Source organism: Lepisosteus oculatus, chromosome 22, assembly GCF_040954835.1.
Source record: "Lepisosteus oculatus isolate fLepOcu1 chromosome 22, fLepOcu1.hap2, whole genome shotgun sequence".
Taxonomy (NCBI): domain Eukaryota; kingdom Metazoa; phylum Chordata; class Actinopteri; order Semionotiformes; family Lepisosteidae; genus Lepisosteus; species Lepisosteus oculatus.
This window is the reverse complement of record NC_090717.1, coordinates 4,153,171-4,170,249: the sequence shown is the minus strand read 5'-3', so window position 1 is coordinate 4,170,249 and position 17,079 is coordinate 4,153,171. Positions and strand designations below refer to the sequence as shown.

Below are 17,079 nucleotides of genomic sequence, written 5' to 3'. Positions count from 1 at the left end.
CTGACATCCATGTCAGAAACAGCGAGTCCTTAACAGGGTTAAAACATTGAGTGCCTACGAAGTCATGAAAAAAAAATTAATTAGCACCCTCTTTATTTTTAGTCCAAAAAGCCTCCCTCCCGGGTCCTTCGCAAGCTGTCTGTGAAGCCGAGGAAAACGTCATTCCTTGGCTCCTCGTGTCTGAGCGAGGTGTCGTCCGCCGTGACCCCTACGATGGGGAGCACTTCATCGCTCGCCCCTGGCTCCGAGGACCTGGTTCTTATTTCAGGGGGCGTCGGTCATGCCGAGGAGAGCGAGTCTGCCACCAAGGCCTCTGTGGCCCAAAGCAGGCAGGACAGCGAGGACAAGGAGCCCGTGTCAGACTGTAGGTGCAGCAGGGTCGCTCTCTCAATACTGCATGAGCCTGGAGACAGGCACCTCCCTCACTGAGCTCTCACCTCAATTTTCTTTACACAAAAGAGGTCAGCGGGAGGAAGGGTATACTGTATTAAAAAAATTCAAATAGCTCAGCTAATACTAGACACTGGAATTTCCCCTCCCTTGAAAGTGGGCTGTCTGAGTGCATCATGGCACGTGTTGATCACATCAGCGGCTCTGTTCCTGACTGGAACTTCAGCGCCCGCCCCACTTACAAAATCAGAACCCAATCTCTCAGTGCTGGCACCTGTTGAACTAAAGTAAGAAGTCTCCGGCAACACATAAACTCACCATGGCTGCAGGAGAACATAATCTGTGTCTAGCTGAGGTGCAAAAAACAATAATAATGAGGGTGCAGATCATTTGTGTCAAAGTACAAAAAGCTATCTTTCTATTCTGTGCTCCAGCTTTCCATTGTAGCACCAGCCAAAAACAAGCTTTTACAATCATTAAATTACTTTATCTTTATGCGTCTCCTAATAGATATGTATGTATGGGTACAGGTGTGCAAGGTGACCTTCAGAGGTTGTTGTTGTTTTTTTTTAACTGATGGACTCCGTCTCAGTTGGTTCCAGTCAGGTGAAGCAAAGAATGGGACCTCTCTGATTTCCGTCATGCTTTCATTTTGGATGCCAATGGATAGGAACATCCTTGCATGTGCCAAAGAGCAGAAGATGGTTGTCATAGGAACACTCTTCTGAAGCAGGCAAGGGGAGGCTTGGCCATGCGTTTATACAATGGGATGTATGGAACTGATGTGTGGCATTGTGGGTTTTTTTTAACTGCTGAATGTTGCACATGGGAAGAACTCAAGTGTATTTGTTGTTCCCCTCATCTAAAAATAGTGCTATACAGGCAAAAATATTTTTATATACCACTGCACACTAGGAAACGTTTATAAATAGAGGCTACCATTTGTCTGATGCAATAATGCGTCATTTTATATTCATTTTTCTGCATCCAGGAGTTACTGAATTTTAAAAGCAATATCTTTTTAATGAATTCATTATTTAAAGGATTAAAAGTATGTTGTGGTAAACATATTAGTATTTTTTAAAATTACTAAGGTTAATGCTGAAAATAAAGTGATTCAAATTTCACATGAATTTTCACTTAGTTGTTATAGTTAAAAGTAATCCAGTAGTTCTTCAATCATAAACAAACAAAATTGTAACTTTGGCATGGATAATGAACATGTATGTTTATCAACAAGAGGAAAACATTCACCTCAATTAGTCCATTTGGTAGTAACTGATTCACAGATCTTATCCAGCCATTTCTTAGATAGTCGAGTTATAGTCAGAGTTGAAAACAACCTCTCTACTATCGGTAATAGTTTTCAGTTAACAGATGAATATGTTTATAAATTGTAATGTTTTATATCCTCACTGTAAGATACTGTATATAGCACTGTTAAATAAAATTGTAATTATGATGATAATGTAATAATAATAATGTAGATGTACCTACATGCAGAACTGCATATAATTTTGGACTAAAGCAATATACTGCAGATGTGTACTGGATAAGGGGTTTGAAATTGTAAGCACTGACGTATTTGTAAGTAAGTACTTGATTAGAATTGCAGGATTAATCATGGTAGACATTTACTGGTGCCTAGATAATTAATTGCTCTTCATGCATTGACCATCAGAGGGCGCTGTTGTATTACTTTTCTTCAAAGATCGAGCTCGGAGCTTTGAAAGTGACAAAAGACGCAAGACGTATTAATACCATAATGAATGACAGTCATGGTTTAAATCAATTCTATTTTTTAATATAATTTTAAGAACGTGGGCATCTAAAGGAGATTGTTTTTGCGTGGCTGAAATAAAAGCCTCTGTAGAAAATAAGCGTCGTAAAATGTGGGTAGTTACACTGCATTACGTACTAATACAAGTATTGATTCTTTTTAATGAACATTGAAAGGGATTGTTTTATTCCAGACCTCCAAAAGCTGCTTGATGCTGTTCACCAGAGTGTGGCCAAGGAGTTGCACAACTCTGAACAGCACAGTGGGAATCCAAATGACAGGTAAGACTAGTTAAAATAGTAGAGGGTTTTTATGAAGCACACAAATTACTGCTCTATTCAGTTTTGCATTTGTATTACTTATACCAGGGGTTCCCAACCTTTTTTGTCAGCTGAACCCCTTCAACCTAAATTATTTGCCTCAAGTATCCCCTTGAGATTTTAACTAAATCAAACCTTTCAATAAATGTAGATCTGCTACAGCAACCCTCTTAACATGCTTCTTTTCACTTTCACTAAAATATTATTATTACTACTGTTGTTTTTCTTTTCTTATTGCATTATTTATTAATAGGACTATTTGATTTTACATTGACGATTCCATCACAATCTCACGAACCCCATGCAGTACCGTCCCGAAACCCTAGGGGTTCACGATCCCCTGGTGGGGAACCCCTGACTCATACCAAAGACTACAAATTCTTTGATTAATTTGTGTAACCTTAAGCTTGTCACAGGCCAAAGAAATCCCTGGAAGAGATGAGCAAAAAGAATCAGGACCTGAGACACATTCTCAAAGGCCTAAAAGGTATCCTCATTTTTACCAGTACAGAGCAATGCCTGTGCTGCTTTGTTCATTTCAATCGGTACTGAAGATAGATAACTGAAGTCAAAGTGAACCTTTAAAACGTCTTTCCTTCTTTTTTTCCCAAAATGTTTACAATTAAAATGTGTATGGTCTATATAGGTGTATAAAGTTTGCTTTAATAGGCCAACAGTCCTTTGTTCGATTCAAGCTAAGGATGAGAGAGGTGTGTATTTTATTTTAGAAACATGCAGTCGAATGATATGGATTTAAGATTTTATTTATTTTTGAAACTCTTAACAGAACTCTCAATCTCATTCCCCACATTTAGGCAGTTAATAAATACCTACCCTTCCAGTGCTCATACGTTTGCCTGGCTAAAATTGCTAAAACTAAATAAAAAATGGTAGGTGCGAATTTTAACTTCTTAGCGGCCGGAGAATATACAGTAAAGTGAACTGAAACATATATATATATTCTTTTTTCACAAATACGCGGAGCTCCCCCATCCGACAGCTCTCTGCGACCAGTCAGTTCATCACCAGCAAGTCGTCAATGGCGTCTGAGATGAGAGCGAGGATCTTGGAGAGGGCTGAGGAAGTGGCCATGAGTCTAAATGACCATTTGGAAGCCAAAGCGAAGTACGTATCTCAGCATGTATACTCATGCGTAATAAGAAATGGAGTAATCACGACACCATCTTTCATCAATGGCCGACTTGATAAATGGTAAGAAATTTAGTGATGGGGTGGGTTTGACAAATGCTATTTATTTTAACACTGCCCTTTCCCAGACTATGCAAATATTTAAATCTACGTCTGAAATTGCGACTGCTACCCTGCCTTTACATTTGTAATCAATGTAATGAAACATCAGTGCTGTCTGTTTGTCTTGCAGGAGGCGCTGGGTCAACAGTGTCCACACGTTCCTGTCCTTGGCACACGTGTCAAACGGTCGACGTGACCTCCATCGAATCGGAACTCCTGCAGAAGAAAAGGACATTGTGGAAAAGGAGGAGAAACCAACCCATTGCACATGGTGAGAACTGGCACTTGACCATGCATTTTAGTTAATTAATTAAAAGAATACATTAATAATAATTATAATAATTGCTTACACTTATATAGCGCTTTTCTGGACACTCCACTCAAAGCACTTTACAGGTCATGGGGACTCCCCTCCACCACCACCAATGTGCAGCCCCACCTGGATGATGCGACGGCAGCCATAGTGCGCCAGAACGCTCACCACACATCAGCTATCAGTGGGGAGGAGAGCAGAGTAATGTAGCCAATTCATAGAGGGGGATTATTAGGAGGCCATGATTGGTAAGGGCCAATTGGAAATTTGGCCAGGATGCCGGGGTTACACCCCTACTCTTTTCGAGAAGCACCCTGGGATTTTTAATGACCACAGAGAGTCAGGACCTCGGTTTTACGTCTCATCCGAAGGACAGCGCCTGTTTACAGTATAGTGTCCCCATCACTATACTGGGGCATTAGGACCCACATGGACCACAGGGTGAGCACCCCCTGCTGGCCCCACTAACACCTCTTCCAGCAGCAACCTTAGTTTTTCCCAGGAGGTCTCCCATCCAGGTACTGACCAGGCTCACACCTGCTTAGCTTCAGTGGGTTGCCAGTTGTGAGTTGCAGGGTGATATGGCATTAATTCTGTGCATCTGTGTTGCTTTCATTGTTAAATTCTGGGCTTCAGTTGTCAGCTGTTTGTTTATAGGTTGTCCGAACTGCTGTCAAGCCTTCCTGAAGGTGTTCTGGAAAACAGAAAAATCTGCCGCATTTTGGAAAAACTGGCAAACTTTGCAGATGGGCCAAGTCTAAGGATCCGGCCTAACCAATTTCTCAGGGTTCTGGGCAGCCTGCGCACATGGGAGCTCTGTTCTCCAGATGTGTCTGTTGCTGTTGAGGTAACTAAACCCTTTCTCACCCAAACCTGTCTTCCTCCGAGTCACAAAAGCATGTAACGCTATTTTGGGGGCTGTGCTGAAAGTGTCTTCATTGTGTATTCTTGCAAAACACTATTTCCTTAGCTTTAGTAAGATGTTGATTGAGAAGATAAAAGCAGACCAGTGTAAAAATGCATACGAATTACACGTCAAAAGTGTATTGCGTAGTTAATTGAATAGCTATAATTAAGAAGCTGGTTTTATTGTTTCATTGAATTTTCAATTGAATAAAGACCACATTCATTCCAAATACCAGTGTCACATTTCACACCCAGGCCTTGTTTGGCAGTTTTGTTTAAGATAGTTTGAATAATTCGCAGGAGAACAGAAAGATACTGTTTGCTGGCATATTTTGTTAGGAACAGGTGGATCCAAATTTGGATCTAATCCTGGCCTAAATCTTGATACACCTGTGCAGATTAATGCTAACATGACAGAACAAACGACGTTTTGTCCGCTTTGTTTGCAGATTGTGCGGAAGCACATCGTGCACATGTCAGAAGAAGACTACGAGGCGTGGCTGTGCCCTCGGGTCAAGGTGCCCCCAAGAGCTCAGAGTGCACCCCCCTCCAGTGAGGTGAACCCTCTCTTCAGGAGGAACTCGCACATTAGCAGCATTTTCCCAAGACCTGTAAATCTTTCCCTTTAGCACCTGCATTTGATATAACAGATTGCTGTCACCCAGGTCTGTTCCAAAGGTTCCCCAAACCATTAAACTTTAAAAATGACATCTAACATATTACCTACCTTCAGAATATTATGAATCCAAAAATACACCTACTGGATAATTTGTGAAAAGCACTTATTTGAATTGTCATACTAAAAGACCATTATTTTGCTTGGAAGTATAAATCTTCAGTGATACTGAGCCACAATATTATCAAAAAATTCAGCACCATTGTCAACAAATTCAGCACTACCATTTTTGGGAAACATACTAAGAGCAAAGTTTGCAGCTGGTTGAAGCAGTAGTCAGTTCCTGTAGATCTCATTGAATTCCATCACCAAGCTGTCTTGCTTGTGCCAATGATTGAGTGTTTGATTAACATATTTCTTAAAACCTGAAAGACCAAGATTCAGGATTTGGAGAAGTGAATAAGTACATAGAATTTTTATCCATGGGCTCTCAAACTCAGTTTCTGAAAGGCCTGCTCTTCCGCTTTTTGTTCCACCTGAGATCTCAGTTGCATAGCTGGTCTCAATGGAATTCTAACAAAGTTATAATGGGAATCCGGGAGGAATGGTAGATCTTAATCGTACGCACTTCAGTTCGCCTGCATATGCAAGTCTCGCAACCGTCACTTTGTGTATCGCATCTGGGCGGTGCGGTGGCTTTATGGCTAAGGATCTGCGCCTGTGGCTGGAAGGTTACCGGTTCGTATTCTGTGGCTGGCAGAGCAATCCTATTCTGTTGGGCCCCTGTGCAAGGCCCTTAACTCCAACTGCTCCTGGGGTGCCGTATAAATGGCTGACGCTGCGCTCTGACCCCAAGATTCTCTCTCTGTGTGTCTCATGGAGAGCAAGTTGGGGTATGCGAAAAGACTAATTCCTATTACAAGAAATTGATCATAGGAATAAAGTGATCTCATCTTATCTCTCTCAAATGCCTCCCACCACCCCATCTAAACTCCTGCAGCAGCTCCCTGGTTCATTCCTCTCAAGGACGAAGGGTCAGTGCAGCCTCACCATTAAAGTGAGGTAGTAGAATCTGCATATTTCATCTTTCTCTCTCACACATTTATTAGGATCTAACCAAACTTCAGAATTATTAAACTAGCTGCACTGTTGTAATACTTCTAACAAGACTGTGCGTTGATTCATAGAAACTTTTCCTTGTTAGTGCTTACAAGTGAATATCCTTTCTAATCAACTGTAAAATCCTTTGTCTCTAATGTAGAAAATCAGGTGAAATCTGTTATTGGCTTCTAAGTTTGTAACAAAAACTAGGAAACAGGATTTGAACTGTGGTTTGAGGCTCCTGGTCTAGGCTGGGGGTAAAGTGAAGGTTTAAACCAGATTTCCAGTTCACAGTAACCACAGTAAATCCTGTGGTTGGGCTGGAGTTTTAATTTAATTTAGTGTTAAGGCTGGACTTTGACCAGAGCCCCTCCAGGAATTTTGTTCTTATCAGTTTCCCCAGTGTTCCAGCTAATCTCATACAAAACACTGTACTTTAGTAGTTTGTGGGAGGATCCTGAACTGATGACATTCATTTGCATGAAAGATAAAGATCCCATTTATTAAGAAAATGTATTCAGACCCTTTGCTTAGGTTTAATTGCAGCAATACAAGGAAATAGAAAAATTCTGTGTCCATCCATCTTTCAGCTTTCTGGTAATACAGATAGATGTAGATTTCATGAGATGTTGAAAGGGATAACGGAAAATGCTTTACTTTTAACACCTAAGAAAATGAAAAATGAAAGGCTGGAAAAAAAAACAGTATATGTCTAACTGTATTGCATAGATTTCAGTAAATTGACTTTTCATTTGTGCCCTTTTGTATTATAACCACTACTGTGTGATTTTACAGCTGTCCATCTTATTGTGCTAATGTTGGTGGTCAGGTTCTAATCATGCCTGCCAACCTTAAAAATCAAAACCTCAATTCAAAATCAACTCTGCCTTTGTATTTCAAGCTTCCACCCTTTTTTGTTCTACTTTTTCCAGATAATGTAGTGCCAGGTTAGTGGACCTGTGTAAGGGTATGGCTAAGGTCCAGCAGAGTGTCGCTTTGCCCCAGTGTCCCCTGAGAGGGAGGTGCAGGGCATAGTGTCAAAGTTCAAGGCTGCATGGAAGGGGGACAGCACTGTAAGAGGTTGTGGTAGTGTGAGGGAGAGGAGGCCAGCAGAGCTGAAGATTTGCTAAGGATGCGTTATGATAACCCGTTGAAGTGAAAAACAGTCTGGAGGAGGGAGTGGTGTGTTGACTGACTTAAAATTAAACTACTGGTTTAGAGCAAGAAAAAAGGACATTTATTTTAATTAAATTTATACTGAAGCTTAGCATTATTTTCCACTTATGATGAAGCAGATGTTTTGTTTTTTTTAATATACAGTATATTCAATTTGGTCAGATTTTTTTCTTTAAGCATGCAAAAAGAACTTATCCTGAAGCCCAGGTACAACATTACCCCAGATGGGTGGCTTTTGATAGGACAGCTGTTCCATTCGGAGTCTGTTTTGGGATAATCACTGCACAGTGTCAGGAGAGCGTGCTCGGTTTATTTTCATAGTGATTGCTATTGTTACCAAAGCCTGCCTTCCGTAAAATGTTGTGAGCGCATCAGATCTAGGAACATGTACCAGTTACCCTTTGCCTTCAAACCTGTGATATTCACATCAAACGGATTTAGGTTAATCATGTTTATTCAGTACATTTGTGAGAGAATGTGCACAAAATTGTTTGTGGAAGGGTATTTTTATGTACCTTTTATAATGTAAAACTGTGTGCTTAGGTTTTGTTAAGTGGAAAGCAATGCTCTTTTGTACCTTTTATTTTTTCATAGTGTAAACAGTGAATGATTTGTTAGGGAAAATTCAATATTTACCCTTCAATTATAGTCGGGACATCCAATTCCAGGCTCTTATGTAAGCAACTTGACAATGCTATAGTCTGTTCCCTGTTTCTTAACAGTGGAAGTTGTGAAATCATGAAAAGCATATTTTTAATGATGCATACTTTTTTAAAAAAGTATTTTTTTAATGTTTTACTTAATTACATCTATAATGTCTTGACACCTAAGTTTTTTCTTATACTGTATATTAATATGGCTATTGTTGGACCGCTGATAATCCTGTTTGTATTTCATATCTGTTGTCCAAGTAAATGAATGTGAATAAAATGAGCAGTCTAGTCAAGCCCTTTAGTTTTTTTTTTTGTCACAATTACAAACCTTGACATCATCTGAAACGTAGATACTTAAAGAACCTGAGCTCTGAAAAAGATTGTAAATGTCTGCTGGAGTATTGTGATACGTGACAAACACTTAAAAGTGCAGTTGTTTTTTTTTTTATATAGCCAACTTGGCCTTTACCCTTAAGCTTCCCAAAACTGATAAGAGCTCAAGGTTACAGTTGTGAGAAACAGGCATGACCAGTTTACCGGGACCTGGCTCTGCTTTATCAGTTTATTCAGAATAAAGTGCCCTAGTGTGTACTCAGGGGCACATGTGGGCTGAATGTTTTTTTTTCCAGTGCACTGCAAAACACCAACAATAAGTCCTCTTATTTATCCATTTGAGCAAACGGAATGGGGCACATGTCAGAATAACAAAAGCATTGAACTATTTTTTTTATATGATTATCCTAGCAAATGTAGAAATGCGTTAATAATTTATACTGTAAAGTGGTGTGCATAGAAAAGCAAATTACTTCTGGCATCATTTGAGTCTGTGAGGACTACAAATTTTGGGTGAGCATAACCCACAACAGAAGTTCAAGTAGATACAGTAGCTGCATCAGGATGAGTAGGCTGCAAAGGAACATGTAAAGGTTTATTGATTCCATGCTGAAAAGAGACAACGTTTAGGGTGTGGAGCCTTCTTCAGGTGTGATGCTTCAGGTGAAGAAGGCCCCACAGCCTAAACGTTGTCTCTTTTCTCTTCCTTTTAGCATGGAATAAACCTTTACCTGTTCCATTATAACCTACAACATAGTCATTTGCTTAAATGAAGTGTGTACAGACTGCATGCGTGTCTACAGAATTTGAATAATGCACGCAAGTCAAAACTGTTGGATCTTCCTTTCCAAAGGGCAGAAATTAAACCATTAGTGAGCAAATAAAATAGCTGCCAGTTAGGCTTTCTGATAGGAATAGTCAAGAAACTTATTCTACATGTTCACTTTGGACTTTTGTTATCCTTTAATTGACTGTACTCAGCTAAGGTGTCATTACTCACTGGGTATTATTGCTGTATAACAAAATCACCTCCTTTAAGTAGACCCTGCTGTTCCCAGCCAATATGGGAATGTCTGTATAGGACCGTAAATACTGTAAACTGTAAATATAATGAAAACAACATTCTTTTTACTTTAGTCTGCAGCCCATCACATCAAACTGTAGCGTGATATTAAGAAGGTCCCAGAGTTTGCTTTGAATATGAGGCTTTGCTAACTATCTGGGTTGATAAATTGCCTGTCTGTAAAACAATGTTTAATATTGTAGAACCTGACCAAGTCAGCCAATCAGATTTCATGTTTGATATCTGCTTAGTAGTGTGTTAATGCCTTTATGATCTTTTGAACTGGTTAGTTTAATTGATGGTTTAATTAAACTGAACATTAATTGAACTGGTTAGTTTAATTGATGGTTTAATTAAACTGAACATTAATTGAACTAGTTAGTTTAATTGAAGGTTTAATTTCCTTATTCCGGCAATATCTCTAAATAAACAGCAGTTAAAATGAAGATACTCGAGTGAATAACAGACATTTACCTCACAGTATATTTCCATATCTGTTACTAGCAGCTCAGGTTTTTTTAGGTTGCCAAACAAATTATGATAATTAAAGAAAGATGAGAGCCAGCTTCCTCCCCTTGATCTAGCCCTTTTTGTATGGCATCACTTGCTCAACAACATTCATGTTTGCAAGTATAATGGGTTGAGACTGCAGTGCAAGTGGGATTCTTTTAAGATTTAATCAAAGGTGAATGGTAAAGTCTTGTCGGGAGATGCAATTTCCAGACCTTCAGAGATTCCTAATGTGAAGGTCAAACGCCCATGCTAAAACCATTTTATTGTCTTTACAAATAGATCATGTTTAGCTCACTGTCAGGCTCTCATGCCTGCATTATTAATTAAAGAGATTAAAAATTGTATCATCCATGTTCTGTTTATTACACTGTCTCTTTAGTATGCCAGAATCTTGTTTTCATTACTGCAAGTGTGGGCATGTATAGAGAACCTATGTTTCTTTAACATTCGGCTGAACCGAAAACCTGGAGAGACAATTCCTGGGAAACCCACAAAATGTTCTAACGCTTGATTGTGTTGAACATGCCTTCTCCATTCCCTACCTGAGTCTAGAGAGGATATCTGAATTATTATCCTAAACATTCCTTTGTGTTGTGTAGCAAGACATTCAGAATGGACAATGACAGCAATAAATTCTGAACTGCAAATGTAAAACCCCTTAGTGTGGTACTATATATGTGTGTGAGTAATTTGGGATGTGAATAGAAATGACTAAAAAAAACTGCAAGCACTTCTGCCTAGAAGAGTTTTCACATTAGTGCAAAAAAAAATAGTGTTTAATTATCATGCAGTGTCGAGCATTTTAAGTCTCTGCTTGAATATTCCAAGACAGACACAGCTCCTGTCCTGTTAGGGATACAAACAGAAATGGAAGAAGCAATGATCACTTCACAGAGCCAGCTGGAAGGGCAGTGGCTGATAATACCTAGAGATATAGTTGAATACTGAGGGTTAAAGTACATAGGGGGAGGATTTCAAGAACTAACTGAGCCATCAGACGTGGGGGAGGGATGAGTGTGAAACAGACGTAATATCAGACTAAAGCAGCTGTGGTACTGAAGATGTACTTAACAGGAAATAACAAGAAAGACCCACAGACTCCAGTTTCTAAATAACTGTAAATTGAGATGCCTTGCAAAGGCAACTCAGTACTTTATGATGAGCTTTAGACTGTATGAGGGGAAACGCACAATACTGTGTGAGCTAAGGGAGTTGCAAATAAGACTGCTTACAGAAGAAGGATCATACCTCACAGCAGCTCTAGAGTTGAGCAAGGCATTTTGTGGACTAGTCAAGCTGACTACGTGTTGTGAGCGTCTAAGGGTTTTGTGTCTGTGAAGGTGACTGACGCAGTCTGGTATATTGTGACATTGTTTGGTCGGATTACAAGTACTGTACCTACAACAGCTGTGGCCGCTGGTCTTTCCTTTTGAAGTAGGCTCTGAAGTTTTCGCATATCCTGTGTGTCTTTTTAATGATACAGTAGTGAGGGTTGGATTTTGCATGAATAAAATAAATAAACCCACAGCAACCTTCACGCAGGGAGAATTGAAAGGACATTTAGTGATGATTATATTTACACTGACCCACATAATGTCTTGAGGATTGCATCATTTGGCTAAACCTCTGTTTAAAAGTTTGTTTTTTTTACCATCGTGTGAAACAACATTTCAACAAAGATGGAATGTAGGAGAGGTTTTAAAATCAATGTAAAAAAGGGGTTTAAATGGGTATGATACATTTACAATAGCATACGTTTCACTTGAAATTCAACATGCTAAGCCATTGAATTGTTCCTAAATTGTGAACTTTCTGAGCAATTGAAAGTTTTACTCTTTAAAATACAAGCAAATTGATCAATTTGAAAAGTCATCCATATAGAGTGCCCTAGTACTACAATGTCACCATAATTATAGTTTTTACTCCTAATATCAGAAGTTAATAAAACCACACACAAGGTGACAGGGCCTTTTGTAATGAATAACCTCATTTCGGAGTGCCACTGACTTCACTTCTATTTAAATGGTAAACAAATGTTATATTGCTGAAGTCATTATGCTCCACCTGTGTCTCACCCTTTTCTCCTAGAATAAGTGTTTGTAGTGTTGAATGCATAGAGAGAGGCTAAACACTTTCTCCCCTGTGTCACAGTAGCATCCAGTCCTTATCTACATAGTTGTATGTAATGCTTAAATTAATGTTTTATTTCTGTGTTGCTGTTAAACAGAATTGAATTGAATTCAGTCAATATGTTGTATTGAATAGCACACACAGTGCTATAGGAAAATGAACATCATTTATAGTATTACATGAATATTACCAAAGTGTTCCAGATTTTTCATTGAATATGCTTGTTTTTTTTATGATTCATAGAAATGTTTAGTTTCTTTGTGTGTTGAAAGCACAAGAAATGAGAAAACATTTAGTTTTAAGATGCATACTGGAATCTTTTCTTTTCAAGAAAAATATTGCTTATGCCTTGCAAATAACCCCAGCATGGTTTTGCTAGCTCATGAGGAGTCCCAGTAAAATCTTATCTAACAGAATAACTCCAAAACGTCTGACCTGAAAACATCAGGCATAAAAATCTTGGACCTGTTTCCTTGTGAGAGGTTGAAGTATTATTAACTAAATATCAACTAATGCAGTAAACATATAGACACACTTTACCCTCATTTGATATCTCTCTATATCTGTATTTTTCCCCCCCACACTTCCATTGTTTGTTTTATGTTGTCAGAAAAGCCAGAGTACATTTTGACTCTGCCACATGTTCAGGAAGCGAAACCATAGCAACCCTGTAGCACATTCTGTAAATTACAATCTGAGGTCACAGTTGTGTTTATTCATGCTCACAACAGGAAACTAAAGGATGCTGTGACCTGCTTAAAGGCTTTTATCACCTGGCAGTTTCAGAGGTTTCTTTCTATGGGTATTTTTTATGGTTTGTGCACAGGGTTAGCGTTTAGTCTTTTATAGTCACGTGTTTTCTATTTCTTGTTTTAAAATATACACAGGTAGGCTGCTCTCAAAAAATATGATGGAAACAGCCCAGCATCTATGTAACTGCAGATAGTCCAGAGATGCTGTTATTAGCACTGCAGCCTAAGATGTCCCATCTCATCGGGGAAAAAAGAAAGCTGCTTTGTACAATTCAACCATGGGTTTTCTCCATTACATTGTAGATTAAAATCATCACCCCTCACACTGTCTAAATAGGTTAAGGCGCATTGCCATGCTTTCTCAATAACACGGTCATTATGAAGAGTAAGAGGGGAAATTTACAAGTTCAATGCTGTTTTCTTACCTCTCAACCAATCCTGCATTGCACGGGAGTCTTGATCTGTTGCGGGGGGAACGAGCATAGTGTTTTACAATGAGAATGACACACTGGAGTTTGAGAGTTCCTTGCCTTTTGTAGATTAATCTGTGTTACAGGAATGGTCTCATTGGAGAGAGAATTTTAAAACTGGACAAAGGAATACCAAGGTAATGATGAATTTTGAGTGTCAAACACTCTGTCGGAAGGAATTTAAGAGAGTTTGTCACATTTTCACCTGGTCAGTCATGAAATCACTAGTTTCATGAGGAAAACGAGACTTGAATGAATATATTGCTTGTAAATATTTTATGCCACATGTGCCACATTATGATAAATAATTTGGCTGATTTAAAATTCTTAGTTGCTATCCCGCTTTTAGGGATGATGGAATTTTAATTTTCTTTGTTTTGAGTGGAGCACCAAGTACGGTTATATGAGCACAGAAGAAAAGTACATCAATAGGTGCAACTCTGTAGCCGATGTGAGTCAAGAGCCTGCAGTCCTGTAAGAGGGTTGTTAGACGTCAGCCCTTCTCATCTCCATATGCAGGAGGCTGCTGGCACTTCCAGCTGAAAAAAGGTTTTATGATTATTTCAATCAGACACGTGTTTCACTGGCGAATTTTAGACACGGCTAACCGAATCTGATGTCTTTGCAAGAGCTACCTGAATAAGTCCTCTAATTTCTGATTTGTAATAGCACTGTTTTGCAATGCCTGCTCTGTTGCGAAGCCAGGTATGTGTAATGTTAACCAAAAGGGAAAGCACTGGTTAGATCTCTTTAGCAATTCTGAAGAAAAAAGTGCTCATAAATAATGCAGGAGGGTTTTAATGGGTTATCATTTTTAAACCTTGTAAATGCTTGTTCCAGTCACGTAATCAGCAAATTAGCCTCTAAAAGCAGAAACTCCACTGCACAACAAGTGCATTATAATCATTTGCATGAACAGATGTACGTGTAAAGCACTGCTACATCTCATTTTTTAAGCAGTGGAAAACAAGGATGTGTTAGGAGTGATGCGGCCTCTTGGCTCTGATTTGTTCCATTTTCAATTATTTACCAGGCTTCCTAATTATCACAGGAGATTAAAGGCTACATTGCTGAATGCCACTGTGTGGAAAGTGCAGGCTTTTTAATCAGATGATTGGAAAGGTCATAGGAGTAAGATGAGGATCTTCATTCAGTTGTTCACCAATTCATTTTACATTTTACATGCTTGAGCTAATTTGCACCTTGTGATCAGTCTCAGAAGGCTCTGTAATCCTTTGGAAAGCAAGGCAGGCTGAGAACTTTCTAGTTGTCTTAAGAGGAACATCTGACATTCACAATGGAATACATAAATAGACTTTAAATTCTGTGAAAAAAAATCTACCTGTTCTGTATTTTTTCTTCTTGCTAGCAAGCAATTAATAAATTCAGTTTCTGTGCTGACATAGGAAAATATCCAATCAATAAAAAATGGAAATTTGAAATGTGTACTGTGTACTGAAATACAGCTGTTGCTGTAGAGGAATTTAAAAGGGAAAAGAAGCTACAGTATATACAAATAGCATCTCGATTTCTCTAGCTACACCTAAACAATTCTGTCCCCAAAGATATTGGAGAGTCACCTACCCTAAGTGCATTTTCTAGGTCAAACCTTTCTTTTCATAAAGGCTTTTATTTAATTAATTAGTCTCTGCTCTGTTTTATAACAACCATTTATCCTCTGCTGCTTGTGTTTCTAATATGCTTATTTTGTAATTTGCTATTCTTGTAACTGTTCTGTTTTTACACTTACAGTAAGGTGCTTTGAGCTGCTACTTTAAATGAATTAATAATAATTAAGCAGGATTCATTAACATTGGGGAGTGAAGCTTCATGCAAACTGCATGCAACTGTACGTTGTCTCCTTTATATAATAGCAAGCAGTGAATTCTTCTTATGGAATTGCTGAGTTGTAGCATGGACACCCAAGCCTTTCTTTAGGATTAACTGTAAGCCTTCCAGGGGTGTTGACAGTGTGTATTACCACTGGACATCAATGTCTAATTTAAGTTTTAACTTGATCACAGGGGAAAGCTTTGCTTTGCTGCTGTTAAATGAACATACTTTTTTAGCTAGGCAAAAGCAGAGAATGACTGCAAGTGTCTTATTGCTCCATATTTGAAAGCCTGTTTCAGTGAACAGACCTTATACTCTACAAAGGTAGAGTATTTTCTTGACTGACATGGTAGATTTATTTCTGAATAACACTGCTAAAATTGATCTGACTTAATGTAATTTATTGAATGAGACTACTATATTATTTCACTCAGAAACCTAAGTCTGCCACTGTGGCAGGCTTTTTACAAGACATATCGCCTTTCAGGTATTTGTTCAGGTAATTCCCATGGTTTCATAATAAAACATATTTTCTAAGGAAGTGAAATCTATTTTAAAGGAAAGTGAAATGAAACAGTTCAGATGGTTTGGGAATAATGTATTTTCTCTCTTCACTTTTTTTTGTTCTTATTGATATGTTGTTGTATAGAGTAGTACATATTTATTCTGAAATGACACTTTTGTCCAGTTTCGACCACATTTTTGAACCTTAGGGAGATAGGTTTCAAGTTCCTGCATTGCCTGGAGCAGCTGTGGGGCTGTTTCTTTGAATTGGCTGTGGAATGTGAATTTCCAAAGAGGAACAATATTGTTTCAAGGTAGGAGGAAAAGCACAACTTAAAATGAGTCTTGAGTTTTCACAGAAAGATGCTACATCAAAAATTAGGTTTTGCAAATGCAGAAGACTTCTCAGTGTTGTAAAATTAATTTAAAGACGTCTTCCTTTTTTGCAATGATAAATAGTTCAAAAGACAATTGACATTTAAACCTTGATCAATTTATACTGCCATTAGGACTGGTCAGATGCTGTAACCCAGATCCGACATGAATGCATATTTAAAGATTATGGATATAACATTTTTAAAGGGGAAATAAATACCTGATGAGATGGTTAAGCTGGTTAGCTTAAACTAAAACCCCCCATTAGAAAATATAAATACTTGCTACAGTCATGCACTGTCAAAAAATAGGAGCATTGACTCACTGTTAGAACAGGAGGCAAGAGCCATGATGTCTGATTCACAAACATGATGTCTTTACATCACTAGATAACCAACAACAGCTCAGAGAACCTATTGTAAAACCTTTATTCCAAGCAAAGAATCTGGCTTTCTTGAGTGCTGGGAATTGTTGTGGCTACAGATAATGTCTTGAGTACTGATAACCTAATCTTTGTTTTCTAAAAAGACGTCCCCCTAGCTTCTTATAGTTTTTTACATCACCCAATCTAGGAATACAGAAAAAAACTCTTAAAGGTAA

At 38.5% G+C, this 17,079-nt stretch overlaps 1 protein-coding gene across 1 annotated transcript in view; it reads left to right on the top strand.

The window, feature by feature from the left end:
- LOC102688538 (coiled-coil domain-containing protein 60) overlaps positions 1-15,156 on the top strand; it is a 33,091-nt gene extending 17,935 nt beyond the window's left edge. Inside the window, exons 8-14 of the mRNA XM_006640306.3 lie at positions 103-364; positions 2,364-2,451; positions 2,897-2,977; positions 3,475-3,615; positions 3,872-4,012; positions 4,712-4,901; positions 5,410-15,156. Of these exons, the coding sequence (XP_006640369.3) occupies positions 103-364; positions 2,364-2,451; positions 2,897-2,977; positions 3,475-3,615; positions 3,872-4,012; positions 4,712-4,901; positions 5,410-5,589 (1,083 nt within the window). The 3' untranslated portion in view covers positions 5,590-15,156. The remainder of the gene's footprint in view (positions 1-102; positions 365-2,363; positions 2,452-2,896; positions 2,978-3,474; positions 3,616-3,871; positions 4,013-4,711; positions 4,902-5,409) is intronic.
- The last annotated feature ends 1,923 nt before the right edge of the window (positions 15,157-17,079 follow it).